Source organism: Plecotus auritus (genome assembly GCF_963455305.1).
Source record: "Plecotus auritus genome assembly, chromosome: 5".
NCBI lineage: Eukaryota > Metazoa > Chordata > Mammalia > Chiroptera > Vespertilionidae > Plecotus > Plecotus auritus.
The window spans coordinates 185,375,201-185,402,555 of NC_137776.1; the positions used below are offsets into that span (position 1 = coordinate 185,375,201).

The 27,355-nt window shown below is 66.0% G+C and overlaps 1 protein-coding gene across 12 annotated transcripts in view; it reads right to left on the reverse strand.

Moving 5' to 3' along the window:
- Positions 1–1,426: 1,426 nt before the first annotated feature.
- The window catches only part of CACNA1B (calcium voltage-gated channel subunit alpha1 B), a 123,226-nt gene continuing 97,297 nt past the window's right edge, over positions 1,427–27,355 (reverse strand). For 6 of the 12 annotated variants that reach the window (XM_080670284.1, XM_080670282.1, XM_080670281.1 and 3 more), the window contains 15 exons: positions 25,820–25,936; positions 25,597–25,662; positions 25,372–25,463; positions 23,806–24,043; positions 21,798–21,925; positions 16,561–16,657; positions 14,294–14,402; positions 9,068–9,175; positions 8,542–8,651; positions 7,675–7,802; positions 6,272–6,407; positions 5,525–5,641; positions 4,510–4,717; positions 4,082–4,323; positions 1,427–3,871 (listed from right to left, as the gene is read on the reverse strand). In XM_080670284.1, the coding sequence (XP_080526410.1) occupies positions 3,344–3,871; positions 4,082–4,323; positions 4,510–4,717; positions 5,525–5,641; positions 6,272–6,407; positions 7,675–7,802; positions 8,542–8,651; positions 9,068–9,175; positions 14,294–14,402; positions 16,561–16,657; positions 21,798–21,925; positions 23,806–24,043; positions 25,372–25,463; positions 25,597–25,662; positions 25,820–25,936 (2,424 nt within the window). In that variant the 3' untranslated portion in view covers positions 1,427–3,343. Of the gene's footprint in view, positions 3,872–4,081; positions 4,324–4,509; positions 4,718–5,524; positions 5,642–6,271; positions 6,408–7,674; positions 7,803–8,541; positions 8,652–9,067; positions 9,176–14,293; positions 14,403–16,560; positions 16,658–21,797; positions 21,926–23,805; positions 24,044–25,371; positions 25,464–25,596; positions 25,663–25,819; positions 25,937–27,355 lie in introns of those variants that run through there. The other 6 variants (XM_080670289.1, XM_080670286.1, XM_080670288.1 and 3 more) reach the window with 3 other exon arrangements.

Sequence of the window (27,355 nt, forward strand, 5' to 3'; positions counted from 1 at the left end):
CTACCCTAACCTTAACCCTAGCAACAGCCCTAACCCTAGCCCTAGCCCTACCCTATCCCTAAACCTAACCCTAGCCCTGGCCCTAAAACTAACCCTAGCCCTAGCCCTAACCCTAGCTCTAGCCCTAACCATAGCCCTAACCTTAGCCCTAACCCTAACGCTAGCCCTAGCCCTAGCCCTAACCCTAACCATAGCCTTAACCCAAGCCCTAACCCTAACCCTAGACCTAGCCCTAACCCTAGCCCTAATCCTATCCCTAACCCTAACCCTAAACCTAACCCTATCCTTATCCATAACCCTAACCCTAACCCTAACCCTAACCCTAACCCTAGCCCTAGCCCTAGCCCTAGCCCTAACCTTAGCCTTAATCCTAGCCCTAGCCCTAGCCCTAACCCTAGCCCTAGCCCTAACCCTAGCCCTAACCCTAGCCCTAACTCTAACCCTAGACCTAGCCCTAAGCGTAGCCCTAACCCTATCCATAACCCTAACCCTAGCCCTAGCCCTAACCTAGCCCTAACCCTAACCCTATCCTTAATCCTAACCATTCCCTAACCCTAGCCCTAACCCTAACCCTAGCCTTAGCCCTAGCCCTAATCCAGGCCCTAACCCTAACCCTAACCCTATCCAGAACCCTAACCCTAGCCCTAGCCCTAACAATAGCCCTAACCCTAAACCTAATCCTATCCCTAGCCCTAGCCCTAAACCTAACCCTAGCCCTAGCCCTAACACTAACCCTATCCCTATCACTATCCCTAACAATAGCCCTAACCCTAGCCCTAACCCTAACCCTATCCCTAGCCCTAACCCTAGCCCTAGCCCTAACCATAGCCCTAACCCTATCCCTAACCCTAGCCCTAACTCTAACCATAGCCCTAACCCTACCCTAACCTTAACCCTAGCCCCAGCCCTAACCCTAACCCTATCCCTGGCTCTAAAACTAACCCTAGCCCTAGCCCTAGCCCTAGCCCTAGCCCTAACCATAGCCCTAACCTTAGCCCTAACCCTAACCCTAGCCCTAGCCCTAACCCTAACCATAGCCTTAACCCTAGCCCTAACCCTAACCCTATCCTTATCCATAACCCTAACCCTAACCCTAGCCCTAGCCCTAGCCCTAACCCTAACCCTAGCCCTAGCCCTAACCCTAACCCTATCCCTATCCCTAACCCTAGCCCTTTCTGTAACCCTATCTCCCTCCTTCCCGACTCCTAGGAGCTAAGTATCCAAGCACAGCTGTGCCGCCCCACCGCCTGCTGATGCCAACCTCAGCCTGCCTGGCACTCGCCCTCCCCCGCCCCCTCGGGGCCATCCTGCCTCCCTCCACCCGAGTTCACCCCTCGCAGCTCCTCGTCGAGTTCTCGTTGCCCCACGCCCTCCGCCCACGCACTCACGTCCTCGGACCCCCCCCCCCCCCAGCAGCTTGGTGGGATTTTTTACTTTTTTGCAAGTTTTATTTTAATCCAAGGACTTTGCTTCATACAAAAGGTCGATGTAGAAACAACAGCAGATCCAAAGTCGGGCTGACAACATCACGCAAGCAGCAAACGAGCCAACCACGGAATATTCCTGAAGCGCCGCTGGGCGTGGCTGGGACCCCCACTGTTTGTTCTGAACACTGTTCTTAAATATAAAGTTTTGCAACAAACCTTTGATTTATATCAAATATAATTAAAAATTAACAAATGATTATATTGTATCAAAAAGTACGAAGATATACCTTGTCATGCATATGCTTGCATATGGTACGTATGTATATATCCTACATGCACACGCAACGTGTCCGACCACAGCCCCGCTCCACTGGCCCCGGGCACACAACTGGTGGCTGCATCTCAAATTTGGCAACTCACTGAGGTTTCGGGGTGAGGCTGGCCAACCCGAGGGGGGGGAGGAGGCACGCTGCACCCCGCGCCCCGCCCTCGCCGACGCGGTGTCTGCAGAATCCAGGCGGCCGGCGAGGCTGCGGGGCGCTGGGCAGCGGAGGCCGGAGACGCCCCAGGACCAGCACGTGCACGCGGCTCCGTGTCGCGGGGATGGCGCTGCGCTCAGGGTCCGAGCGCCCGGAAGGAAACCGAGAGCTGGTCTCAGTGGCGCTGACGCCCTCCAGCGGGGGCGGTCGTGCTGATCGCCAGGAGACGTGTGTCTTGTTGCATAGCCCTATGGGAACGGCACCCACTCACCGCGACACGCCGCGCAGACCCCGCGCGCACACCACATGCCACGTTTCTTCACGGAAAACCGGGGTCACCCCACGGAACACACACGACCCGGCAGAGACCATGACATTTCACGACACGGGATGGCGCAGCCCGTCCACCCGCCTCCCGTGCGGAGTCTCCCCGCCCTCCCCCCAGGGTGAGGCTGGGGTGGGGGTGGCTGCCTGTGTGGGTCAGGGTGGGCTCCGCGCCTCCTGCCCGAGCGAGCGTCACTTCCTCCAAGTCCAGCCCCAGCTCTGCGCCCTCCCGCCGTGAACATCCCCTTCACAGCCAGCCTTGCGGGCAGGCCCGTCCCTGAGGATGGGCGTGGACCGGCCTGGGGCGCCCCAAGCCCCGCTCCCTGCGCTCGCTTCCCGGAACCTCCCTGCGGGGCGGACGGACAGGGCAAAGCCGCTTCCTGTCTGGCCACACGGCCCCGCGGGAGCCGTCGGTGTGTTCCGGCCCACGGCAGCCTCCTAGCCCGCTTGCCCGTGGAGCAGCCTCGCTCACCCCCGGAGCCGGCCTGAGAGCTGCGGGTCAGGCACTTGGTCGTGGCGCCAGGGCCGCCTGTGCGACAGGAGAGCAGGGCGTCCGCTCGGCCAGGCCTCCGGGGGCGTGGCAGTGACGCTCGCTCCGCTGGCTGCTCACCGGGCGGACGGACCGACAGGGGCCGGCGCGGCGCTGAGCCCGGAGTCGGCAGCAGGACGCCCGGGCGTGTCCCTCAGGCCACGGGCGGGAGGACAGCGCGTCTGCGGCACGAAGTCCCCTCACTGGCCTCGGTCCTGGCTGATGCGACCTGCGGGCCCACAGGCCGGCTCCGCCCCTCCGCCCCCTCCGCGGGTCCGAGGGCTGCACCTCGCTGGGGTGCAGGCTGCTCCCCAAGACCAGACCTGACCGGGCCCGCGCAGCACCGAGGCGGGTCCCTCACGCGGGATGTGGACACGCGGGCTCCTGCTGACGCACAGCCATCCCTGCGGGCCCGCGTGGGGGCAGCCGCGGGCGGAAGAAAGGGCTCGGAGTCCATCCAGCGGAGGAGGGGAGCGGGCAGCAGCCCACCTGCTGGTCCCCCGGCGAGGCCCCTCTCCCCGGCGTCCTGGGAGCCCGGCGTGGATGATAAAACTCATCGGGCCGGCGCGTGGCGTGGGCGCGGACTAGCACCAGTGGTCTTGGTCCGGGTGGTGGTAGCTGTGGCGTGCGCGGCCGCCCGCGCCGAGGCCCAGGGAGCAGTGGTAGCCGTTGGGCACGCGGCGCAGCGGGTGCGACTGGGAGGTCAGGGAGGACACGTAGGAGGTCCGCGAGGAACGGCCCGAGTTGGTGGCCACGGCCTCCTCGAAGGTGAGCATGTCCTCGGGCTGCGGGTGGGCGGCCTCGGCCTCTAGGCGCTGCCCCAGGTACGGGTCGGAGCCGATCCGCGAGCTGGGCGCCAGGGGCTGGCCCAGGGGGTCTCTCTGGAGCAGGGCGTTGTGTTCCGAAAGGCCCCGGCTGAGCCGGCCCGGGGAGAAGGGGGGGAGGCTGCCCTGGCCCCCAGCGAAGTGCACGGGCGAGGAGTTGGCCGTCTTGTAGGTGACGCTGGGCCGGGGTGTCAGTGGAGTCTGGGGGAGCTGCCTCCGCCCACCACGCCCGGGGGTGCTAGCACCAGATGTGGACAGCAGGGGGCTCCCGTCCACAGAACCGCTGCCCTGCAGGAGCGCAGCCCATCAGAGCAAGGCCAAGGGCACAGAGCGGGGCGGGAAGGGGGAGACAGAGGGGCCTGCTGGGTCCTGGACCGGTCAGGGGAGGCGGTGGCAGGAGTGGGGTTCAGGGGTACCAGAGGGCCGAGGCCGCGAGCAGAGGCTGGACTGGGCCCCGGAACCGGGATGGGCCCCCAGGACTGAGAGCGTCCAGTGTACCTGTCTCGGGGGTCCTGGCTCCTGCCCGGCCGTGGGCGACGTGGGGTGGCTGCTGAGGGCGGGCCTGGGCAGCGGGGGCTCCCGGCCTCCAAAGCGATCGCAGGAGTAGAAGCGCTGCTTCTCGGAGGAGGAGGAGGAGGGCTGCCTGCGTTCCTGGGACCGGCCCCGCTCCTGCCTGCGCTCCCGCCGGCCTGGGGGCCCCTCTCCCGGGGGCGGGCCTGGCCCCGCGGTGCTGCTGGGGGCTGGCCCAGGAACAGGAGAAGTCACCTGCTGAGCCAGCGCCTGCACCCAGACCCCGTAACCAGGGCTGGCAGACGGTCCCGGGGAAGGGCTGGTTGTGGGGTCACAGGTACAGGAATTTGAGGGTCCCCCACGGGCTCTCAGACCCCCAGGTCGGGCCACCGCCCAGCCAAGAGCCCCATACACACCGCCATTGGTGTCTGCGGACAGGCTGGGCCCCTTCTCCAGGGACTTCTGCTTCCTGTCCCTGCGCCGGTGGCAGCGGTGGTGGTGGTGGGGGGCGGCCTGGCTGGCGGGGGCGCGCTCCAGGGCAGCCGTGCAGAGATGGGCCACGTGGGGGCGCTGGGGCGCCAACGTGGAGATGGAGCGCTTCATGGGGCTGGCGTCGGAGGCTGGCTGTGCGGGACAGGGGACAGGGGACAGGGCAGGCCTGAGGGGCCTGAGGGGCTCCGGGCAGCGGGGCAACAGCAGAACCAGCCCCTCAGGAGGATCCCGGCCCCGCAGCCCCTCCCAGGAAGGGCAGGGGGCTCCCTTCTGAGCCCACCCTCTTCCAGGGCATCGCACGGGCTGGCGTGCGTGTCCTCCCCACAGGCCGGGCGCTGCCAGGTGGGCTCAGGCAGGAGGTGCCGGACTGGCGAGCCCAGAGCCACCGCCGACGGGGGTGAGTGACCGTCACCAGAATAACGTCCAAACGGAGGGCACAGACGGAGCCCACGACAGGAGGGAGGACGTGGGCTCAGGCCGCGGCGGCCGTGTCCCTGGCCCGGCCTCGGGCTGCATCCCCTCCGTGTCCTGTGAGGGGCCAGCCCAGGGCACACAGCCTGGGCTATCTGCTCCGTCCCCAACGCCCCTGCGGCCCATCTGTCCCCAACACCCCTGTGGCCCATGTCCAGAGAGAGGCCAGGCCGGGCCGCAGCCTCCAGGGCTCAGGACACCGAGGGGAGCGGGACGGAGCGGGGAGGACCCGTGCATTTTCTGGGGGAGGTGGGGCTGGGGTGGAGGGGGTCCCAGAGAGGGGAGAGCTGGGCAGAACGCTGTGCCCACAGCTGGGGGTGGGGACTCCTGGCTGCCTGGCCCCAACCCCGGAGGCAGCACGGCGTGCGGGGCGGGGCTGCACCCCACAGAGTGGGCAGTAGGACCCGGCCCCTCCGCCAGGTCCCTCACCTCCCGCCCCTCCCCCAGCGGAACCCCCAGGCCACCCACCTGTGTCTCCGCTGCCAGGCGAGGCATGGAGGCTGCTCGACCCTGGCTCTCCAGCCCGGGCTGGGGCTCCCCGTCAGGGCCCCTTAGGGCCATGCTCTGCATCTGGACATCCATAGCCTGGGGTACAGCAGCCCCCAGTCACACCCACCATATCCCACTCTCCCCTTCTCTCCTGCCCTACCTCACCCCCTCCCCATCCCCATCCCATCTCCCCTCCCCATCCCCATCCCATCTCCCCATCCCCATCCCCATCCCATCTCCCCTCCCCATCCCCATCCCATCTCCCCTCCCCATCCCCATCCCATCTCCCCTCCCCACAGTCCCCATCCCATCTCCCCACCCCATCCCCATCCCATCTCCCCTCCCCACAGTCCCCATCCCATCTCCCCACCCCATCCCCATCCCATCTCCCCTCCCCTATCCCATCTCCCCTCCCCATCCCCATCCCATCTCCCCTCCCCATCCCCATCCCATCTCCCCTCCCCCTCCCCATCCCCTCTCCCATCCCCATCCCCATCCCATCTCCCCTCCCCACAGTCCCCATCCCCTCTCCCATCCCCATTCCCATCCCCATCCCATCTCCCCTCCCCATTCCCATCCCATCTCCCCTCCCCATCCCCATCCCCTCTCCCCTCCCCATCCCCATCCCATCTCCCCTCCCCACAGTTCCCATCCCATCTCCCCTCCCCACAGTCCCCATCCCATCTCCCCTCCCCACAGTCCCCATCGCTCCCGTGCCCTCCTCACCGGCTTTCCTGGCTGCACCACTGGGATCTCTGTCGAGTGGCCTCGTTCCAGGGGGGCCCTGGCCTCGCGTGGCACCTCCTGGGTCCTCTGGGTGCCCCAGGAAACAGACTCCCTGAGGCCGCCCTCTTGGGTTTGCCTGTGGAGGAGAGGCTGTCCGTCAGCTCCACCGCAGCGGGGCCAGTGGCCAGGCAGCTCCCCCATCAGGAGGGAGGGAGCCCGAGGGCGTGGCCTGTGTGTGCACGCACTCCAAGCCGGAGGGGGGGCGGGGCAGCGGGAGACAGGGACCCAGACTGGGCTCAGGTGGATGGCAGGCAGGAACCCAGTCACACACCCAAGGGAAGCCTGGGCGCCCGCCCCAAGGAGCGAGCTGGGCCTAGGTCCCCAAAGCCGCCAGGCTGGCCCTACACCCCGCCAAGTCCCGGCAGACTGTCCCTCAGCAAAAACTTCCTGAGTGACAGCCACAACCCGAAGCCGACTTCGAAGACGAAGGTGGGAAAGGTGGGAGGCGAGGAAGAACCGGAGCCCCACGTGCACGGCGTGCCAGCCTCCACCTCCCCGGGCGGCGGGGGACCAGCCCCGGCTCGGCCCCTGCTTGGGGAGAACAGCCTGGGCCCGGCCTGGAGCAACGGGGTGCCTGCCGTCGGGGACCCAGCTGGCCCGGGTGCACGAGGGCTGGCCGAGTGGACCCTGCCCTCGCGTGAAGCCTCGCCTGGCCTCCAGCTGGGTGTGGGTGGCCGTGGCGAGTCACGTGATACACAAGGACCTGCCATTTGTCTGCCAAGCGCGGCTGCTTCGGAAACCAACACCAGCATGGAGACCTGGGAGGGACGGTCCCAGAGCCGCGGACGGGAAGGGCTGAGCCCGAGAGAGAAGTGGGCACAGGAGGGCAGCTGCACCGCGAACCATCGCGGCCAGTCTCAGGCCTAGGGAGGCGTCACGGGAGAGCTCAGCACGGAAACCACCTGGACCAGCACATCCGTGTGCCGGTGAGCACAGGGCCACCTGCAGAGCCGGGAATGGACCTGAGGACCCTTGTCCTGGGCGCTGCTGGGAGCCCCTCAGAGCAGGGGGTCAAGGGACTAGAGTCCTGCTTTCTCCACACCATCAATGAAGCCCCCCAGGCCCCAGCCAGGACCCACAGGCCCCACCCAGGATACAAAGGCCCCGCCCAGGACTCACACGGCCCCGCCCAGGACTCACACAGCCCCGCCCAGGACTCACAGGCCCCGCCCAGGACCCACAGGCCCCGCCCAGAACTCACACGGCCCCGCCCAGGACCCACAGGCCCCGCCCAGGACTCACAGGCCCCGCCCAGGACTCACAGGCCCCGCCCAGGACCCACAGGCCCCGCCCAGGACTCACACGGCCCCACCCAGGACCCACAGGCCCCGCCCAGGACTCACACGGCCCCACCGTTGCTGAGGGAGGCTGAGCTCTTCTGCTGAAGAAACACGCGGGCCCCTCGGAGCACGGCCGGCTGCGTCTGCTCCAGCGTGGCCTTCAGGGGGTGGAACAGGGACCCGGGGCCCATCTGCAGAAGGACGCGGGAGGGAGCGCTTGGAGGGCCTGGGCCCGAGCCGGAGGGGCAGGCTCCCCCTGTGGGTGCGGCCTGCCCGCCCGCCCATCCCGACACCGGCTGGCAGGGGCCTGCTTCCAGGGGTCCGTGCGGGACTGCAGGACAGTAACTCTTCCTGGAACCACAGCCACACCGTTTGGGGCTGGACCCGATTCCAAATGGCAAGAGTTCCCCTCATCATCCCTCGGGTGGCCGGCAGAGATTTCAGGGCGGGGCGGGGGCGGGGGCGGGGTCTGCACAGACAGGGAGGGGCTGTGGCGGGGCGGCAGCCACCTCTCACCCTGGGGTGCGTGGGCAGCGTTCCAGACAGAGCGCCTACGTGTGCCCCAGGGCGGGGTGGGGAAGTCGCACCCACCAAGGATGCCATCGGAAGCCGGGCCCAGTTCAGCCTGCACTGTCCCCAGTGGAGCAAGCGGGGACCCTGGGGTCACCGGTCAGGGAGTCTCTCTGGTCCCTGCCTGTGTCCAGGGAGAGTGAGTCCTTGCACCTCCCCGAACAACCTCAAGGTCCTTCATGACGTTTCTGCCACTTCACACCGCTCTTGCCCGCACTGTGCCCTGAGCACGAGCACAGGTCAGGTCAGGGCTCCGCGCAGCCAGCGGGCACCCCGCTCCGGGAGCACGCCAAGGCCGCATCAGCTTTCCCCCGGGCCCACCCGCGCCGGGCCGTGGCTGCTCCCCGGAGGGGCCGGTACCTGGGACAGGCCGGGAGCCGGGCGGGTCTGGTCCCTGCTGGTCTTGTTCTGCTTGTAGAAGTCGAAGATCATCAGGGCCGCGTACACCTTCCCCACGGTCATCTCGTCGGCTGGGGACACGGCGGGGAGACAGGCTGGGCTCCCGGGCAGGACGGAGAGGCCACAGGACAAGAGGGCGGAGTGGGGAGAGGAGCAGGCCCCCACCCGGGACCACTGGGCACGCTCAGGCAGGGCACGTGGCTTTACCCAAGGCCCCCACCCGCAGTGCCAGCAGACAGCACCCCTCTGCCCCACCCGAGGCCCCTCTGCGTCCGGAGCGGAGTCTATAAGCACCTCATCGCTTTCTGGCATCTCCAAGGGAGGGGCCTGGCTCCTGCCCCTGGCTTTGGAAGTGAATTCCCACACGGGGCACGCACGTAGAAGCCGTGGTCCCGGGCTGCACTGAGCGCAGACTACGGAGCGGGGCACCCACTCCCCGCGGTCCCGCTGCCTCTGCTGGGGTGCGGGAGGCCTCGCCCTCACTTACGTCTGTGGGGCGGCACCAGCAAGTCCAAGGTCTTCTGGGGTAGATTGGCCCACACCGAGGCGATCTCCTTCCGCAGCGCCGCGTCACACTGGTGCTGCTTCGTGCCAGCTGGGCAGCGGGGGGAGGGGAGGGGTGAGGAGCCGCCCTGCAGCCCCGTGGGGAACAGCGGGCGGCAGGAGGCACAGTGAGCGGGCCGGGCAGGGAGGATGCTGGGAGGGAGGCTGGTCAGAGCTGTCCCTGCAGGAACTCCTGTGTGTGTGTGTGGGGGGGGGGGGGCGGCCCTGGGGGGGGGCGGCCCTGGGAAGGGGCAGGGCATGATCGTCCAGACACTCACCGCCCACTCAGTATACGCACTGACCCCCAGTGTCAGGGGCTGTCACCAGTGATGGGACAAAACCAAGAGCTGCCTCCGGAGGGACGGCCTTCAGCCCACCGTGCAGGGGGCCCAGCCAGGGCCCAGCCTGGTGGGCAGAGGTGAAGCCACGCGGGGGGGTGAGAAGGGTCGGGAGGCTGCCAGTCTGAGCGGGTGGCAGGGAGAGGCCTCGGGAGAAGGCGGCATGTGCTCTGAGACCCGGAAGGAAGCAGGCGGCCCCGCCTGGGGTGCCGCACAGGAGCCTGGAGGGCACGCTGAGCGGAGGGAGGGCGCCGAGGCCGAGGGGAGGGCAGGGGATGAAATATGCCGTCTGCCTGTGACAGCTCGTTTATTTTATTTTAAATACATTTTTATTGGTTTCGGAGAGGAGGGGAGAGGGAGAGAGAGAGAAACATCAATGATGAGAGAGAAGCATGGATCGGCTGCCTCCTGCATGACTTGGGATGGAGCCCACAGCCCGGGCATGTGTCCTGACCGGGAATCGAACCGTGATCTCCTGGTTCATAGGTCGACGCTCAATCACTGAGCCACTGCAGCCAGGCACATCTGGTTTATTAATGTGAAATTTACAGAGTAAAGTCCACCCATTTCAGTTATCCCTGTCTGTGAATTGTGGTAGATGCCTATGGTCACGTATCCACCACGACGTGGGACAGGACACGGCTGCCAAAGTCCCCGGCACCCTCTGCAGTCAGCACCCCCGGCCCCCCTGCCCCCTGCCCTGGGCCATCACTGTCGGCTTCCTGGCTCCACCATGACCTCCAGAATGTCGTCCACGTGGCATCACACAGGTGTTGGGTTTGGGGTCTGACCCCTTCACCCTGCAGGGCACATGCGAGCCCTCCCCGGGAGGGTCAGTGCCTGCCCGGTCGCTGCTGAGCACGCTGCTCCTGTGGGCAGACCCGGTTCGTCCCCTCACTGGACGGACGTCCGACTTGTTCACAGTTTGGGGCGATTGTGAAAAAGCCAGACATGCGCAGAAGGGCCTCTGTGCACGTTTTCATCTCCTCCGCTTCTTCATTCCTCTGTTGAGATGTCGAGCGTCTTTACGCGTGTTCGTTGGCCTTTCCCGTGTCTGCTCTGGTGACGTGTCTGCTCTGGTGACGTGTCTGCTCTGGTGACGTGTCTGCTCTGGTGACGCTGTTTTCAGGGACTGTTCCCTCTCTCTCCGCTGAGCTGTAAGGGGCCCGTACGTACGTGAGCCGGGGACCCGGCCTGCACCAGCGTTGCACACACATTCCCTCCGCGTCTCCCGCCTGTCTTTTCGTTTTGTTAATTCTTCCGAGCAGCAGTTTCCGATGGTTTTCTTCTCTGGCTCCGGCTTTCTGCACTTTAAGGGGATCTCTGCCCAATGAGAATGGCCGGGATGTTCCTCCCATTTCCTCCCCGAGGCTGACTTGGCGTTTATGTCGGCGGTCCGTGTCCAGTTAATTTCTGTCGAAGGAGCAAGGCTGGTGCTCCCGGCTGGATGGTGCTCCCCTTTCCTATGTTGAGACCTTGACCTCCAAGGTGGCTGGGACAGGGCCTAGGAGGCGGTCAGTAGGTGCGATGAGGTCCTCGGGGAGGGGGGGGGGGCCCTGGTCCCCAGGATTCGCGTCCTTACAAGGAGAGTCACGCACTGAAGGAAAGGCCCTGTGGGGACATGGAAGGTGGCCCTGCTCAGGCCAGGAGGACAGCCCGCAGGTGAGGCCGACCTTCCTGGGACCTTGGACTTGGACTCCCAGCCTCCAGACCAGGGGTGGGCAAACTTTTTGACTCGAGGGCCACCATGGGTTCTTAAACTGGACCGGAGGGCCGGAACAAAAGCATGGATGGAGTGTTTGTGTGAACTAATATAAATTCAAAGTAAAGGAGCGGAGGGGAGAGCAAGAGAACCGGATAGAACAGCCGGATCCGGCCCGCGGGCCGTAGTTTGCCCACGGCTGCTCCAGACCACGAGCAACAGGTTCCGGTGGAGAAGCCTCTCGTGACAGGGTTTTGTTCTGGCGGCCCAAGCCAACTACAACCGTCAACGTCAAGGCTTAAAGAAAGACGGGCACGTGGCTGCCTGCGTTTCTCGAGCACCATCTGCACTAGCTGCCTCCGCAGTGCCAGTGAGCGAGCGCCTGCCGAGGGGAGTCCCCCCCCGCCCCCCCCAGCCGCTGCTCCGGCCGGCCCAGCCTCCCACCTCCACGGCCGCCCCCGCAGCTCACAGAAGTCTCTGGTTCGGGGAGGCGACTGCTCCAGCTCTGCTCTGCTCTTCAAAACTGTTCTGCTACTCGGATTGTGCTGCTTTCTGCGTACGTTTAGAATCGGTTTGGGAATTTCTACCCAGAAGCCCATCTTGGTTGTGACTGGGGTAGCATTAAGTCTGTTGACGTCAGAGGCATCGACGCCGTCATGCATGAGCGTGACGTGGTGGTGACCGATTCAGGTCTTCGAGTCCTCTCGCCCGTGGTCTGGGATTTGCAGCATACAAGCATCACACACGTGTGTTTTCTAGTTTCCAGTCATACGGGAATATTCCATGTTTTCAGTGACTTGAGGGAATTTTTCCAACTTCAATCATTAACTGCTAATTAAACTCTGACTTTGTATTCTGTGATCTTGCCACATTCACGTTAATTTTAGCAACTTTTTTATGGCTTAAGACAGCAGAAATTGGTTGTCTTAGTTCTGGTGGCCAGAAGCTCAAGATTAAGGTGTCAGGGAAGCCACGTGTCCTCGGGGAGGGGTGAACGGCCCTGCGAGTCTCCCCTTCGCTGTGGTTCCTCTGAACTGCCGGCATTCTTTGGCTTGTAGTTGCCTCGGGTTCATTAACATTTTATTAGACTTTTTGGGGATTTTCTGCATAGATGAGCACATCAATTGTCAATTTCCAATCGCTACACCTCCTATGGGTCTTGACTTACTATAATGGGCAGGATATCAAGGATGATGCTGAACAAGGACAGAGACAGCCGACGTCCTTGCTTTGCCCTTGACCTTGGAGGAACGGGCGTCAGTCTTCCTCTGCTGAGCATGTGCTCCGCGGTTGGTTTTCATAGGAACCCTTCGTCAGATGAGGACGTTTCCTTGAATTTCTATTTTATGTAGAATTTTAAAACCATCAATGTTCAACTGAGGTGGTTATATAGTTTTTCTTGTTTGATATATTAAATTGTATGGATTGATGTTTGGCAACCAAACTTGCATTCCTGGAATAAACCCTGCTTTTGTCATCATGTATTATTTTAGTGTGTGTGTGTGTGTGTGTGTGTGTGTGTGTGTGTGTGCACGGCTAGATTCAGTTTGCTACAATTACATAGAAGGTTTCTGTGTCTATATTCATGAGGAATGCTGGTCAGTAATTTTTCCCTTTAATGTCTTTGTTGGGTTTTGGCATCAGAGTAATGCTGGCCTTGTAAAACCGAGTAATATCCTCTTTTTCTATTTCTGGAAGCGTCTGTATGGAATCGGCATCATCTCCTCCTTCAAGGTTTCGTTACACTTCACCGACGGACCCAGCTGAGCCTGGGGTTTTCTTTGCTGGAAGGTTTTTAACTACGAATTTAACTTCTTTAATAAAATAGTGCCACTCAGCTTACCCGCTTCGCTAGGTTTTCTGCTCTTGAATGAGCTTGACAGTGGTGCCAAAGCATTTCCCATTTCACTGACGTTGCTAACGCTTCCGACGTAAAGCTGTCCATGAATTGTTACCCAGACGATGTCACAGGGTCTGCAGTGATGCTCCGCGTTCATCCCTAAGGATGGCTACGTCATCTTCCTTTTGTCTTATCTGTCTATTAGCTAGATGTTTACTCACGTTGCTGATTTGATTTTCACGTGATCGTTCTGGCTGCTGTGTTGAAGGAAGACAGAGGGCGAGGGCAGCTGGGGCCAGGAGGGCGGGAGGGCAGCAAGCTCCTCACCCGGGTGTGTGGCAAAGGCAGAGTCAGAGGCTGTGCTAGGAGATCAGACACCGATGGGAGACGGGGTAAGAAAGAGATGAGCGGCGGGAAGAACGGTCTGCGCCCACGGACCGGAAGGCGGGTGTGAGCCAGGGCTCTGGGAGCTCCAGGGCCTCCAGGTGCAGACGGCAAGCCACCGTGGGAGGCACAGGAGGGGTGCGGGGAGGCCTGGGCCGCCTACCAAAGCAACGGAGACGGGAGGGGAGGTGGGCCGGACGGGGAGAGAGAGGGTTCAGAGAGAAGGGCAGGAGAAGGGAGAAGAGGCGGCAGCGAGGCCAGGAGCGGGGCTCAGACTGCGGAGAGCCGCTGCGGGGCCCACAGGAGACGGGGATGAGACACGAGGGTGGCCCCCTCTGTCTCTTGAGCGGTTTGCTTTGAGGGAAGAAGAGAAGCGGGAAGCTGGCAGAGGGGAGGAGAAGAGCTTTTAAAGACGGGGGAAGTAACCGCGTGTTAATATATTGACACCAATAATCCAGCAGAGACTGACGGAGCGGAGCGGGGGCAGAGCAAGGTAGATAATGAGCGCAGGCCGTGTGCGCCAGGCGGGGCCTGGCCTCGCCCGTCATCTGAGTCACGGGTGCAGTGGGGGGGGGGGGGGTGGACAGGACACCGCAGGTGCCCCCTGGTGACGGATTTTCTCTGGGAAGGGGAAGCAGTGACCAGGAGGGCTAGGGTGGGGCCCACAGGGTGCAGGCTCCCTGGCCCCCTCTGAGTCCGGGCCGGAGGAAGGCTCACTGGGGAGGGGCAGGCGTGGTGCCAGGTGACTGGTCAGGGCAGTTAATGTCACTGTGGCTCAGTTTCCTCATGTGAAAAGGGGACACGGCCAGTGCCCAGCACAGGCGCCACGGCAGCCGACCTCAGTGCCCCCGCAGGCCCACGGACCCTGCACACCTGCCAGGGTGGCTCCCGGGGGACCCCACTCACCTGGGGCCAGCTTGATCTCCAGCGCCGTGCGGATGAGGGCCATCAGCGTGGACGTGAAATGGACGGTCATGTCCTCGCTGGAGATGGGCATATTCATGCGGACCAGGCGCTGGCAACAGGGGGCAGGTCAGGGCCAGGCTTGCCGGGGTCCCTCCCAGAGCCACTCAGTGCTGAGGCCCCTGGAGGTGACCCCTGCAGGGCCCGGGACAAGAGAGGCTGGGACACGGGCGTTCTGCCAGCATCCCCGTCCCCGCACCCGCCTTCCCGTGAGCTGAGGATTCTCCCGCTGCAGAGAAGTAGACAGACGGCCAGGTGCAGAGGCCCGAGCTGGCCAGGGCCCAGCTCATCCTGCCAACAGGCCCCTCCTCAGCCGCAGGTCCCCCTGCCCCGCCCCTGCCCGAGGGAGAGGGGTGCGGGGTGAGGACCAAGGCTGTGTCCTGGGACAACGCAGGGACAGGAGGCAGATGCCTGCCTTCTCCTGGCCCCATCTCTCCCACACACAGCCTGGAGCACCGAGCAGGGCGGGGCGGCCAGGGGCTGGGCTCCAGAGAGGCGTCCCTCGTCCCAGGAAGGCTCTGCCTCTGCCCTGGAGGAGACCCAGCGCCACTCGCCCGGAGCCGGAGCCTCAGACCCGCTCCAGGGGGAAGACCCCGAGGAGCTGGGGCTGCAGCGGGAGGTGCGGGCCACGTCGCAGTGGGACGGGGCTCCAGGCAGATGGGCAGGTGCCCGCCAGGTGCCGAGTCCCGTTCCTCCTCAGTTTCCGCCCTGCCTCCGCACCCTCCACGTTAGGCCGGAGGCTGCGAGGACGCACCGGCCTCCTGGAGGAAGGGCCTCAGGGGTCTGCAGTGTCCTGAGCTCGGAGGGCACATGCCCATCTGTCCCCTCCCAGCGGCCTGTCCCTCCGCAGCATGGGAGCTGGAGGTGGGGCAGGGCCCGCGGGGGGCGGGGAGCCTCTGCCCAGCCTGCAGCCTCCGCTGGGGAGGCCGTTCTGCCCCCAGCACCGCCCAGCATCCTGGCCCCAAATGGAATCCTCAGCCTGACGGAGGGCGGGAGGCCAAGACACAAACCCGCCCCCATCCCCATCCCCCCACGATGCTGGCAAAGGCCCCGGGCACCCCGCTCCCGCCCCTGGAGTCACCGCCACCTGTGACGCAGGCTCCCTGCTGACCAGCACCGGTGGCGGGAGGGCAGAGGGGCTCTGCTCCAGGGACTCGGGAGGAGCAGTGCAGGGGTCCCGAGAAGAGGGCTCCGTCCAGGGCACCCACCCCGGAGACTGGAGTCACAGGAGCAGCAGAGGAGCGAGGCCAGGAGGGAAAGACAGGCAGCCCGCCTCCTTGCCCTGGCCTCACCCGTGCGCCGCCTGCCTCCTCCCCAGCTCGCTAAGCCCCCAACCTCGCCCGCCTGGCGCCCTGGCCCCTCCACGCTGTTGGCCAGCCCAGGGGGAGGCCTCCAAGGCTCCCGCCAGGCCTGTGGCCGCCCGGGCCCTGGTGTCAACGTGCACAGAGCTCTCCTCTCGGGAACAAAGCCAGGGCCTCGCATGCAGGGCCTGCAGCAAGCACAACACTCATGCCAGGAGGAGGGGGGGGGGGCAGGGGGGGAGCCACTGAGCCAGGGGACAGACAGGCCCAGACCCAGAGCACAGAGACAGACAGCGTGACTGACAGACCAGACAGACAGGAGGAAGCTCTGGTGGCAGCTTGCTCAGAGAAAGGGAGTGGTTGTGCAGGGTGGGGCTGGGGCTCTGGGCGGGGCTGGACGAGCAGGGGGGGATGGGTGCCTGGGCGGTGGGAGCAGGCTCTGAGCGGGGCGAGGAGGTGAGGAGGGGAGCCTGGAGGGGTCCCTCAGCTCCCCCTCCTGCAGCTCAGCATCCTCAGCAATGGGGGTGGGGGTCACAGTACCCTGTGCCCCGAGGCTGTGCTCCCCCTGCAATCACCCCACAGGATGCCTGGCGCCCTCGAGGCCCTGCAGTGGGGCCTGGACGTCCCGTGGGCGTGGTGCGGGGTTTCTCCAGGAGCCTGAGGTCCCGCAGCCCCTCTCCCGCACACAAGAGCCTCTGTCCCAGTGCCGGTCCCCCCTCACTCTAGGGGCGGGGGGAGGGCAGGGGAGCCCAGGGACAGCTCTGGGTACAAGGGGCGGTGTCTCTGTCTGGGAAGGAGGGGAGATGGCTGGGCAAAGGGAGACACAGTGAGACAGCAGAGTCGCAGACAGACAGACGGACAAGCCCCGGTGGGAGGAGCAGCCCGCACACAGCCTGAGCAGGCGGGTACCTTGTACGCCACTCGAGCGGGGCATCGCTTCCCCAGCCCCAGGGGCGGGGGCATGTGTTTCAGCATCTCAAACATGTCACTGTAAGTGATGCGCCCGCTGCGCCCGGCCCAGGAGGGTCCACAGAGGCAGAGGGTCCACAGGAGGGTGCGGGGGGGCGGGGAGAGGAAGCAGAGAGAACAGATCCGTTAACCAGGTTGGAGCGGGTGTCAGCGGAGTCCAAGGAGGGTCTCCTGCACCGAGCCCTCGTGCCCCAGCCTCACGTCCACGCTCCGCCCACGCAGGGCGCGGGCGACGTCCGAGCTAATGAACGCGGAGGAGGAGGAAGGGCTGCATCAGGGCGGCTCTGGGTCCTCAGCGTCTGATCTCGCACTTTTACGAGCTGCGGGCCACGCCAGATCAGAAAGCGTTTCGCCGCGCGGAGAGCTGGCGGATGACGCCGCGCCAGCGTCCCTTAACGCTTGGTTTGCTGTCACGTCAGTCGAGAGGCCAAGACGTGGGAAAACCTAGCGCAAGCGGCCGACCAGCGGGCCACCCGTTCCGCAGACTAACAGCCGGGTGAGCCCGCTCCAGGCCCAGAGACCCCGAGGCCGCCCGGGGCAGGGCTGCTGCGGACAGAGTGGGGGCAGGTGGGGGCCGGCGGGGGGGCGGGCTGTGGCCTGGGCCCTGTACCCTCCTGACACTGGACCAGAGGCAGGGCGGGACCAGTGTCTGGAGTCCAGGACCATCTTCCCCAGGTGGGCTGGACCCGCTGCCAGGGCCTGGCTGGCCATGGACTCCACCTGAGCACAGGCAGGCTCAGGCCACAGCGAGGGGGCAGCCTTCCTGCGCAGGTCCTCCCGTGGGCCCTCTGCCCGCCGCTCCCCAGGGACGCAGCCCCGGTGGCTGGGCTCTTCCCACCCAGGACAGTGGCCCGGTCTGCGGAGCCAGGCCCGGCCTCGGGAGGCCGTTCCTCTGACGTCAGCCCACCCTCAAGAGCCTGGGAGTGACTCTGCCCCCGCTCCCTCCCGCAGCCGCTGCCCAGCCCCCAGCCCAGCAGAAAGCTGTCCGTCTCACAGGCTGTCTGTCCCAGCGGCTGGAGGGGGCAGGACACTGGACGGATGGAAGCACTCGGAGCTCGGAGTGCGGGGCGGGGCAGGGGGGAGAGAGGGGAGGTGTCTCATTCCCAAACCAGGCAGGAGCGTGGCTGCGGAGGCGTTGGGGGAGGATGTGGGATGGAGGCTCTGAAGGTGCAAACCTTGTAGGCCACCCTACAGGGCACTTCTTTCCTAAGCAACACCCTGTGCCTGTCCTTACAGTGGGCGCGGCGGCTGGGACGGAAGCGCACCGGTTACGGCAACTCCCGCCGCCGGGCATGGCGGGCAGACGGACAGGGGAGGGGCGGTGGGAAGCAGCTCCCCGTGGGTCTGGGGCCAGGAGCCCCCGGAGCAGCCAGCAGCCCCTCTGCCAGCCCCCCTCACACACAACCTCTGCTGGGTCCCTCCAGGTGCTCCCCGCCCTCTGCCAGCCCCCCTCACACACACAACCTCTGCTGGGTCCCTCCAGGTGCTCCCCGCCCTCTGCCAGCCCCCCTCTCACACACAACCTCTGCTGGGTCCCTCCAGGTGCTCCCCGCCCTCCGCCAGCCCCTCTCTCACACACACAACCTCTGCTGAGTCCCTCCAGGTGCTCCCCGCCCTCTGACAGCCCCTCACACACACAACCTCTGCCGGGTCCCTCCAGGTGCTCCCCGCCCTCTGACAGCCCCCCTCTCACACACACAACCCTCCCCGCCCTCTGACAGCCCCCCTCTCACACACACAACCCTCCCCGCCCTCTGACAGCCCCCCTCTCACACACACAACCTCTGCTGGGTCCCTCCAGGTGCTCCCCGCCCTCCGCCAGCCCCCCTCACACACAACCTCTGCTGGGTCCCTCCAGGTGCTCCCCGCCCTCTGACAGCCCCTCTCAGGAGGCAAAGGACCCCCTTGCCCCGGGCCAGGCCCGGGTCGCTCTTCCTCCCTGCACTAAGCCCTTAGTCCAATCAGCTCCGAGCTGCGAGGCCTCACTTCTGGAAAAAGGAGGACAAAGGAGGAGCCCCACCCTGGTCTCCCCAAAGTGCGCGTCAACCTCACGGACCCCAGAGACCACCCCCAAAGGCTGGAGTGAGGGGAGCCCCGCCCAGCCCCGCCCGGCCTCAGTCCACAGCCTGCCCCCGGGTCCTCTCCCTCTGCCATCAACCCGAGAGGCCAGCAGTTACAGTGTGGTCCTCGCACTGCCACTAGGACTCAAGACAGTCAAAGCAGCGTGTTGAACCCAAAGCCCAAGGCCTTTCTCAGCCTGTCCCACCGCCCTTCGCTCCACTCTCTCCCTTCCAGCAGGACACTCCCTCTGTCTCCTGCCCTGCCCTGTCCCTGCCCTGCCCTGCACCTGCACTATCCCTGCACCTGCACTATCCCTGCACCTGCACTATCCCTGCACCTGCACTATCCCTGCACCTGCACTATCCCTGCACCTGCACTATCCCTGCACCTGCACTATCCCTGCACCTGCACTATCCCTGCACCTGCCCTGTCCCTGCACCTGCACTATCCCTGCACCTGCACTATCCCTGCACCTGCCCTGTCCCTGCACCTGCACTATCCCTGCACCTGCACTGTCCCTGCACCTGCCCTGTCCCTGCACCTGCCCTGTCCCTACACCTGCACTATCCCTGCACCTGCCCTGTCCCTGCACCTGCACTATCCCTGCACCTGCACTGTCCCTGCACCTGCCCTGTCCCTACACCTGCACTATCCCTGCACCTGCACTATCCCTGCACCTGCACTATCCCTGCACCTGCCCTGTCCCTGCACCTGCACTATCCCTGCACCTGCACTATCCCTGCACCTGCCCTGTCCCTGCACCTGCCCTGTCCCTACACCTGCACTATCCCTGCACCTGCACTATCCCTGCACCTGCACTATCCCTGCACCTGCACTGTCCCTGCACCTGCCCTGTCCCTGCACCTGCACTGTCCCTGCACCTGCACTATCCCTGCACCTGCCCTGTCCCTGCACCTGCCCTGTCCCTGCACCTGCACTATCCCTGCACCTGCACCTGCCCTGTCCCTGCCCCTGCCCTGTCCCTGCTCCTGCACTGCCCCTGCCCCGCCCCTGCCCCTGCCCCGCCCCTGCCCTGTCCCTGCCCCTGCACCTGCCCTGTCCCTGCACCTGCCCTGTCCCTGCACCTGCCCTGCCCCTGCACCTGCCCTGTCCCTGCACCTGCCCTGTCCCTGCACCTGCCCTGCCCCTGCACCTGCCCTGCCCATGCCCTGCCCCTGCCCTTCCCTTGTACCTGCCCCTGCCCAGAGCTCAGTCTACCCATCCAGCCAGACTGCATCTCCCTCAGACACACCCTGGCCCCCCATTCTGGTTCCTGTTTCCCCCGCAACCTGGCGCAGAGACCTCGGGGCCCTGGCCCAGCACAGAGACCTCGGGGCCCTAACCCGGCGCAGAGACCTCAGGGCCCTGGCCCAGCAGAGATGCTCAGCACGCGGCCTGGATGGCAATGGGCAGAGACGAGCCGACGGTGCTCATAGCATCAGTCCACACTCACCACCAGGTGCGGAGGCAGCCGCGGGCAGCGGGAGGGCCCTGCACACAGGCACTCACGCACGCACACATGTACACGGCTGTGCACACGTTCTCACACCCACGCAGGCGCACACAAGCCTGGGAAACGCCACGAAGCCCTGCTGTCTCCCAGTTCCCCCAAGAAGGACACGGCGGTGTCCCCGGGATCCACTGCCCCGTCAGAGCCAGTGGCCGCTCACAGCGTCGGCTGCCGGGTCCGACCCCACCGGCTCGGGGCCTGCGCGGGGCCTCGCCCTCCGGCCTCTGCAGGGGCCTGTGTGTTCAGCCCAGGCCTGTAGGGCAGCGGGCGTGTGTCCGTGGTCCCATCTCGGGGCCGTGGCCCGGGGTCGGGGTAGCCGGCCGGGGCGCCCCCTCTGGGGGAGGCCCCTCCACAGCACTTCCTCCTGTGTCCCCCGGGCCCCGTCCCCTGGGTCCTGCCGCTGCCCCACTGCACGGACGGGCCTGGGCCTGCACTGGCCGCCTGTGCCGAGGGCCCGAGTCCCGTCCCAAACATCGACTGCAGCGTAACCAGCAGCAAAGAGTCGCAAACACCGCGCCGCCTAGACCCGCGGAGGGGCCCCGAGTGAGCCTCCATCCTGCCGCCTGCGCCTGCCTCAGGCGACCACTGTGCCCTCCGACCCGGCAGCCCGGCCGGAGAACCCGGGACCTAATGCCCTCAGTGCGGAGAGGACAGGCTCCAGGATCCGCGCAGACGGGAAGGGGCCTCACAGCACCTCCGGATCCTCACTGTGCCGAGGCGGAGCTCGGGGCTGGGGGTTTGATGGGGGGCCTGTGGGGAGAGCTCCCCGGGGCAGAGGCTATGCTGAGCTTCCAGCCAGATAAAGGCGGGCGGAGCCTGTGCCCCTGTGAGGATGAGGGCCTCAGCCACGGGGACAGAGAGGGGCATCGAGGGGGAAGGGGAGGGACGGCGAGGGGGACGAGGGGGACGGGGAGGGGCGGCGAGGGGGACGGGGAGGGGCGGCGAGGGGGACGGGGAGGGGCAGCAAGGGGGACGGGAGGAGCACAGGAGGACAAGCAGGGCTCTGCTCGCCTGTGGGGGGGGGGTCACGCCATGGAGGAGGGCGCCGATAGGGTGGGCGGGCAGGGCTCTCCCAGAAAACAGGGCCTCAGAGCACCTCTGACCCAGGCCAGGCCCTTCCTGAGAGCCTGGCTCTGCCTGGAAACGCATCCCCGTGGCCGCTCCCCGCACGTCACAGACGCCCCGCGCCCATCCCGGCAGCAGCCCCGCAGCCAGTCGTGAGCGCGGCACAGCCCCGCTGCGGGAGGTGCCTGGGGCCGGCATTTCCGCCCGCCGGGCCTCTGAGTCCCAGGAGGACCAGGAAGCCTGAGTGACGCCCTGCTGTCCCACCACCTCCCGGGCCTGTACACCCCCCGCCGCCCCGATGCAACACGCCATTTAGGGCTCAGGGCTCAGGGCTCAGAGGGTCCCTGGGCCGGGTGGGCTGCCTCCGCACAGGGAGGCCAGAGGGAGCCCGCCCGGGAGGGAGACCGGCGCAGCCACGTGGGCAGGAGCCCTGGGCCCCCACAACCGAGGGGACGTTCCCTCGAAACATGCCTGAAGCCCCCCATCCCTACCCCGGTATCCAGGGTCCGGACCGCCCGAGGACGGGGCGCGGCTCACTCACCAGGCCGCGGGGTCGTACTCAGCCCAGACCCTGATGAACTCGTCCAGGTGGTGAGGCCCTAGGATGGAAGAGTCCCGCGTGAGGTACTCAAAATTGTCCATGATCACAGCCACAAAGAGGTTCAACATCTGCAGGACGGAAGGAGAGAGGCGACATGGAGAGCTCAGCCGGCCCTATCCCGCTCCTCCCCTCCAGCCGCCCAGACCTCTCCCCGCAGCTTGGCCTATCCCGCTCCTCCCCTCCAGCCGCCCAGACCTCTCCCCGCAGCCTGGCCTATCCCGCTCCTCCCCTCCAGCTGCCCAGACCTCTCCCCGCAGCCTGGCCTATCCCGCTCCTCCCCTCCAGCTGCCCAGACCTCTCCCCGCAGCCTGGCCCCCTGCACCGCCACCCCCGGGGTCCCCCTGCACCACCACCCAGGGCCCCCGCACCGCCACCCCCGGGGTCCCCCTGCACCACCACCCAGGGCCCCCGCACCGCCACCCCTGGGATCCCTGAACTCCTCCTAAGGCCCCCACCTCCCACCACCAGTAGCAGCAGCCTCAGCCTCAGAGGTCTAACACTAACCGTATTTAGTCCTGATTGCAAGCCCCCGTCCTAATTCAGGCCCCACCATCTCCATCCCACCATCCGTCCTGCCGTCAGCCCGCCCCGCCCACCCTCACGCCTTGGAGCTGGCCTTCAGGAGGCCACGAGCTCAGGGTCTTTTTAAAAATATATATTTTTATTGATGTCAGAGAGGAAGGGAGAGGGACAGAGAGAGAAACGTCAACGATGAGAGAGAATCATCGACTGGCTGCCTCCTGCACGCCCCACACTGGGGATCGAGCCCACAACCCGGGCCTGTGCCCTGACCTGGAGTCAAACCCTGACCTCCTGGTTCACAGGTCAACGTTCAACCACTGAGCCCCAGGCTCTCTGCCCATTTCACGTGGTTCTTCAGTTGCTGAGCTGTAAGGGGCCTTTCTAGGATTTGAACTGACCCCATGCGGTGTGTGAGCTGTCAATACTCTCTCCCACCCTGAGGTTTTCTTTAACTTAAGGACAAATCCACTAGATCGCTGGAGTGCGGCCTGCAGCTCCGGGCTCTCCCGCCCCACCCCCCACCGAGATCTGAAAGACCCAATTCTGCCCCCCAACCCCGCCCTCACGTGCCGGCATGCTTAAAACCGGGCGCAGTCAGTGCCCGAGCGTGAGGTCGGAGGTGTGCTGACTGAAAGGCCCGAGCAGACCGGCGCCTCAGACCCACTGCCCGGCCACCGTGCCTTCGTCTGTGATCCTTTTGCAAATCCCTCTTGGGAAGCCCAGACCCGGGCCTGGTTGTCGTCAGGGGAGGGGTGGGCCACGGACAGCTAGGCCCTCACAGGGTCCCAGGGAAGAGCGGCCGCTTCCGACCCTTTGTTCCCGGCTGGTGGTGGGTCTGTAGACCCCGCTGAGCTGCACGCGGCCTGGAGGCGCCTTTAATTTCCCCCATGCGAGGCCACGTTGTATCCCCCTTATATCATTACCCACAGGGAAACGGCCCTGCAAATGCCCCTCCTGACGTCCTCCTAACCCTGGAGCTGCCTCTCCAGGTGTCCCCGGCCAGGCAGCTGCCACTCCTGACGGTGCCCACTGCCACCTGTGTCCCTGCTCACTCACGGCCGCCCTGAGTGGGTCCCGACACGCCAGGCACACGGGTCCTCCCTGCTCCTGTCCCGAGGGTTCTTAGGACTTGGAACGAAAGCCACACGCCTGGGACCCGCCCACCGGCCACCCCGACGCCTCCCACGGTCCCCAGCTCCTCCGGTCCGTCGCCACCGTGGGCGTCCTCCAGAGGCTGAGACCGAAGGGACAGCTGCCCCGGGGACCCCGCCCTCTCCACAGCGGCCCAGGGGGTGCTCCTGTTAGGTGAATGGGCGTGGTCCTGGAGGAAGCAGCGTGTCACGAATCGAATCCAGGGATCACGAACACAGGGGCCCCGAGATGGACCGAGACGGAGCGGCCCCACTGGCCCAGTGCCCGGACTCACCAGGAAGGAGCAGAGGAAGATGAAGGAGACGAAGTAGAAGTAGGCGAAGTCGCTGCCGCACTCGCTGGCGTTGGCCTGCTCGTCGCAGTCCTGGTTGCTGAGGCAGGACAGCATGATCTCGTGCCAGGCCTCCCCGGTGGCGCTCCTGGGGGGAGGGAGCGTGAGGCCAGAAGGCGGCCCGACTGCCTGGGTCCCCTCCCAGAGACCCCACGTGGCCGTCAGGTCTGGGGACAGGCAGCTGCTGCGAGGAAAGGACCCTCAGGCACCAGACTCCCCACCTGCTCATGGCAAGTGACCAACAGAACCCAGAGCACCAGGTTGATGCCCTCCATGGCCCCCGAGCCCCCGCAGCCCTGGGCCCCCCACTTCCCAGCCCGGCGGCCTGTCCTTCCACCCGCTCACGCGTCCCGCCTCTGTCTCCCTCACCCTGTCCTGCCCGTCAGCTGGCCCATCTCCCAGGGACAGCCTCTCCCTGCGTCCCCGCACCGAGTCATTGCAACAGCTTCCGACACCGTCCTGCTTCCCTGCCCAACGCCCAGCAGGGCCCTCGAGACAGGTCAGAGTGTGTCCGTCACGGCAACAGTCCACATCCACACGACTGCCCACACCGCCATGCGACCCGCTGCCCACCTTCCCCTGCCCTCGACCTGCTCTGGCCACACCAGCCCCCACTGCTTCCTGAACACACCAGGACCCCCACTCGAGAAGCCACCGGAAGCGCCCTCGGGCACTGATTTCCGTTCCTGGGCCCCTCTGTGCAACCGGGGGGTCCCCTGGGCGAAGCTGGCTGCACCCCACTGATGGTAGCCAGGGGTGAGGGGCGCACATGGGGCACAGGGACCAGGGGGAAGGGAGACCAAGGCTTAGAGCCCAGGCGACCTCCTAGGGCGGCTGCTTCTGTGGCCCAGGTGGGACCTGAGTGAGTACGGAGCGTCCCAGCCGAAGGCCAGAGAAACGGCGACCTCAGGGCCGTGCTTGTGGGAAGCCGAGAGCGAGTGAGAAACTTCCCCACGCAGCGCAGCAAGGCACCTGGCCTGAGCTCCCCCACGGAGCACCCTGCGCCTGTCCCCGGGGCGGCCCTCCGAGCAAACCCTGCACAGAGCAACCCCCTCCTCCTTGGCACGGGGAGAGGGCTGGGCTAATGAGGGGCTCTCTGGAGGCAGCAAGACACATCCCCTCTCGCCGTGGCCCCTGCGTCTGCCCTCACACTGGGTGCCCCACCTAAGAACAGCGGCAGGGGCCCAGCACACCTTCTCGGGAGGCCTGAGCCCGAAACAAGCCCTGTGCCCTTCGAGGCTCCGCCGGGGGCTCAGCTGCACCCCAAGCCCAGGCCTGGGGCCCGTGGTGACGGCGGCAGGAGCAGGGGCACTCAGACCAGCACGCATGGGGGCAGGGGGGCGCCAGGGGCTGCAGCCGGAGCAGGAAGTGGACTGGCAGGTGGGCTGACAGGAAGCAGCACAGCCCGGGTGCGGGTGCAGGTGCAGGTGCAGGTGCAGGGGGAGGGCCGGGCCGGTCGCAGCCTCTGCACCCCAGAAAGGAGCCTGCTGGGGGCTCCCGCACACACACCTGAACAGCAGCATCAGGGCCTGCAGGAACGTCCGGAAGTTGTTGTGCCTGTTGATGCTGGAGTCGTCGTCCAGGGCGATGTTCCCGAACACCTGGAAGGAAGAGCAGGCTGCAGGCCACAGGCGGCTCCTGGAGCCGGGCGGGCGGCGGCTGTGCGTGGATCGGGCCCTGGTGCGGGGCCGCTTGGCCAGAGCGCAGGGCCCCAGAGCCGGCCCGGGCGCGCACCTGCATGCCGATGATGGCGTAGATGAAGAACAGCATGGCGATCAGGAGGCACACGTACGGCAAGGCCTGTGGGACACGGAGGCGGGTCAGCGGCCAGTGGCAGTGCCACCCTCCCCGACCCCACGGACCACACAGCCTCCGCTGCTGAGCGCGCAGGGCGTCTGCGAGCGCGGACGGACGGACGGACGGACGGACGGGCACTGGGCCGGCGGCTGCGGCTCACCTTGAAGGACTGCACGAAGGTCCAGAGCAGGATGCGGATGGTGTAGCCCTGGCGCAGCAGCTTGATGAGCCGCGCGGCGCGGAACAGGCGCAGGAAGCTGAGGTTGATGAAGTTGTTCTGGGGGAACAAGGCAGTTCTCTGACCCGCGGAACCCGCCTCCTGCACGGAGCTGCCCCCCCACCTCTCCCCACAGCTGTGGCCGGGGCGAGGCAGGGCAGGTTAGGGAGAGAACCACGAAGTCACCGCGCAGTGAGCAGCCCCTTCGGGAAGGAAAGCCTGTCATCGCCCTCAGTTCATGCAGCGGGTCAGAGACCGGCCCGGCAGGGACAGCGAGGCGGCGGGTCCCCTGCCCTGCGGGCCGCCCCTCCCCTCCCCTCCCCTCCCCCAGCACCGAGCCAGCTAGGGCCGCAGAGACAGCCACTCCTCCTGCAGAGGCCCCGGGGCGGGGGGTGGGGGGTGGTCTTGCTGCTCACAGAGGCCTCCTCCCGTCCGGACAGGACAGGTCTGAACCAGAGCTCCGGCGGCCACGGGTGGCCTGGGGTGTGGCTTCCCGGCTGGGCGCCTGAGCTATGGCCCAGCCCTTTCGGGGCACAGCTGGGCAGTGCGGAGGAGATGGTGCTGAGGCCCAGGCGGCTCCCGCCACCGCGTGTCTGAGGCACAGCAGGCTGGTGGTCCGAGCCCGTGGTGGGGGGCGGGGACTTAGACCAAGGGCGGCAGCATGCAGGCGGGCCACACTCCAGGGCTGCCTGTCTGGGCTCGGGCCACCGGTGGTGGTGGTGGTGGTGGTGGTGTCACGGGCTTCCAGGGACAGTGGCCCCACCCCCCCTGCCTGCACTTCCTTGATCTCTCCCCTCAGGGCCTGACCCCTAGTTCCCAGAGGAGCGGGGACTCTGCCTCTGCTGGGGAGGGGCCCACGGCTCCCAGGCCCGGCTTGCGGGAGGGCCGGTGGGGACGGGCCCCTGGGTGGGAGGGCCATCAGCGGGCATGAGGAGGAGCCGGCTGTGGTCCAGACCAGCAGGGGTAGAGCGGGACGCTGGGGTGCAGGCTGCCTACAGCCCCCCCACTGGCGTGTGCGGAGGGGACCCCAGTGGGGCACAGTGGTCAGGGACCCCTCAGGGGCCTGGGGACTCTCAGGAGGGCCAGTCTCCTCCGGAGGTGGACACTGGACACAGAACTTTGTGCACAGGCCAGGGCGACTCAGCTGACACGGAAGGGGCGGAAAGGCCTGCCTCTGGGGTCTCCCTCTGAAGCCCCTGTTCTGGAGGGTTGGGAGCGGCCAGGGCGGCGGTGACGGGTGCACCTGCCCGGCTCGGAGCGACCTGCTCGGCAGCTGTAGCCCAGACTTCTGGGACACGGGGAGACCCAGCTGCGGGGAGCGGGGAGCACACCAAGGAGGCTGGGCTGGTCGCCGAGCTGCGCTGGGAAGAGTCCCTTCCCCAGGACTCCAGCTCCCACCCGGGGCTTCTTTCTCGGGCTCCGGGGCACTCGGGGCAGGCGGGTGGCAACAGACAGACAGCCCAAGAGCCGTGAGGACAG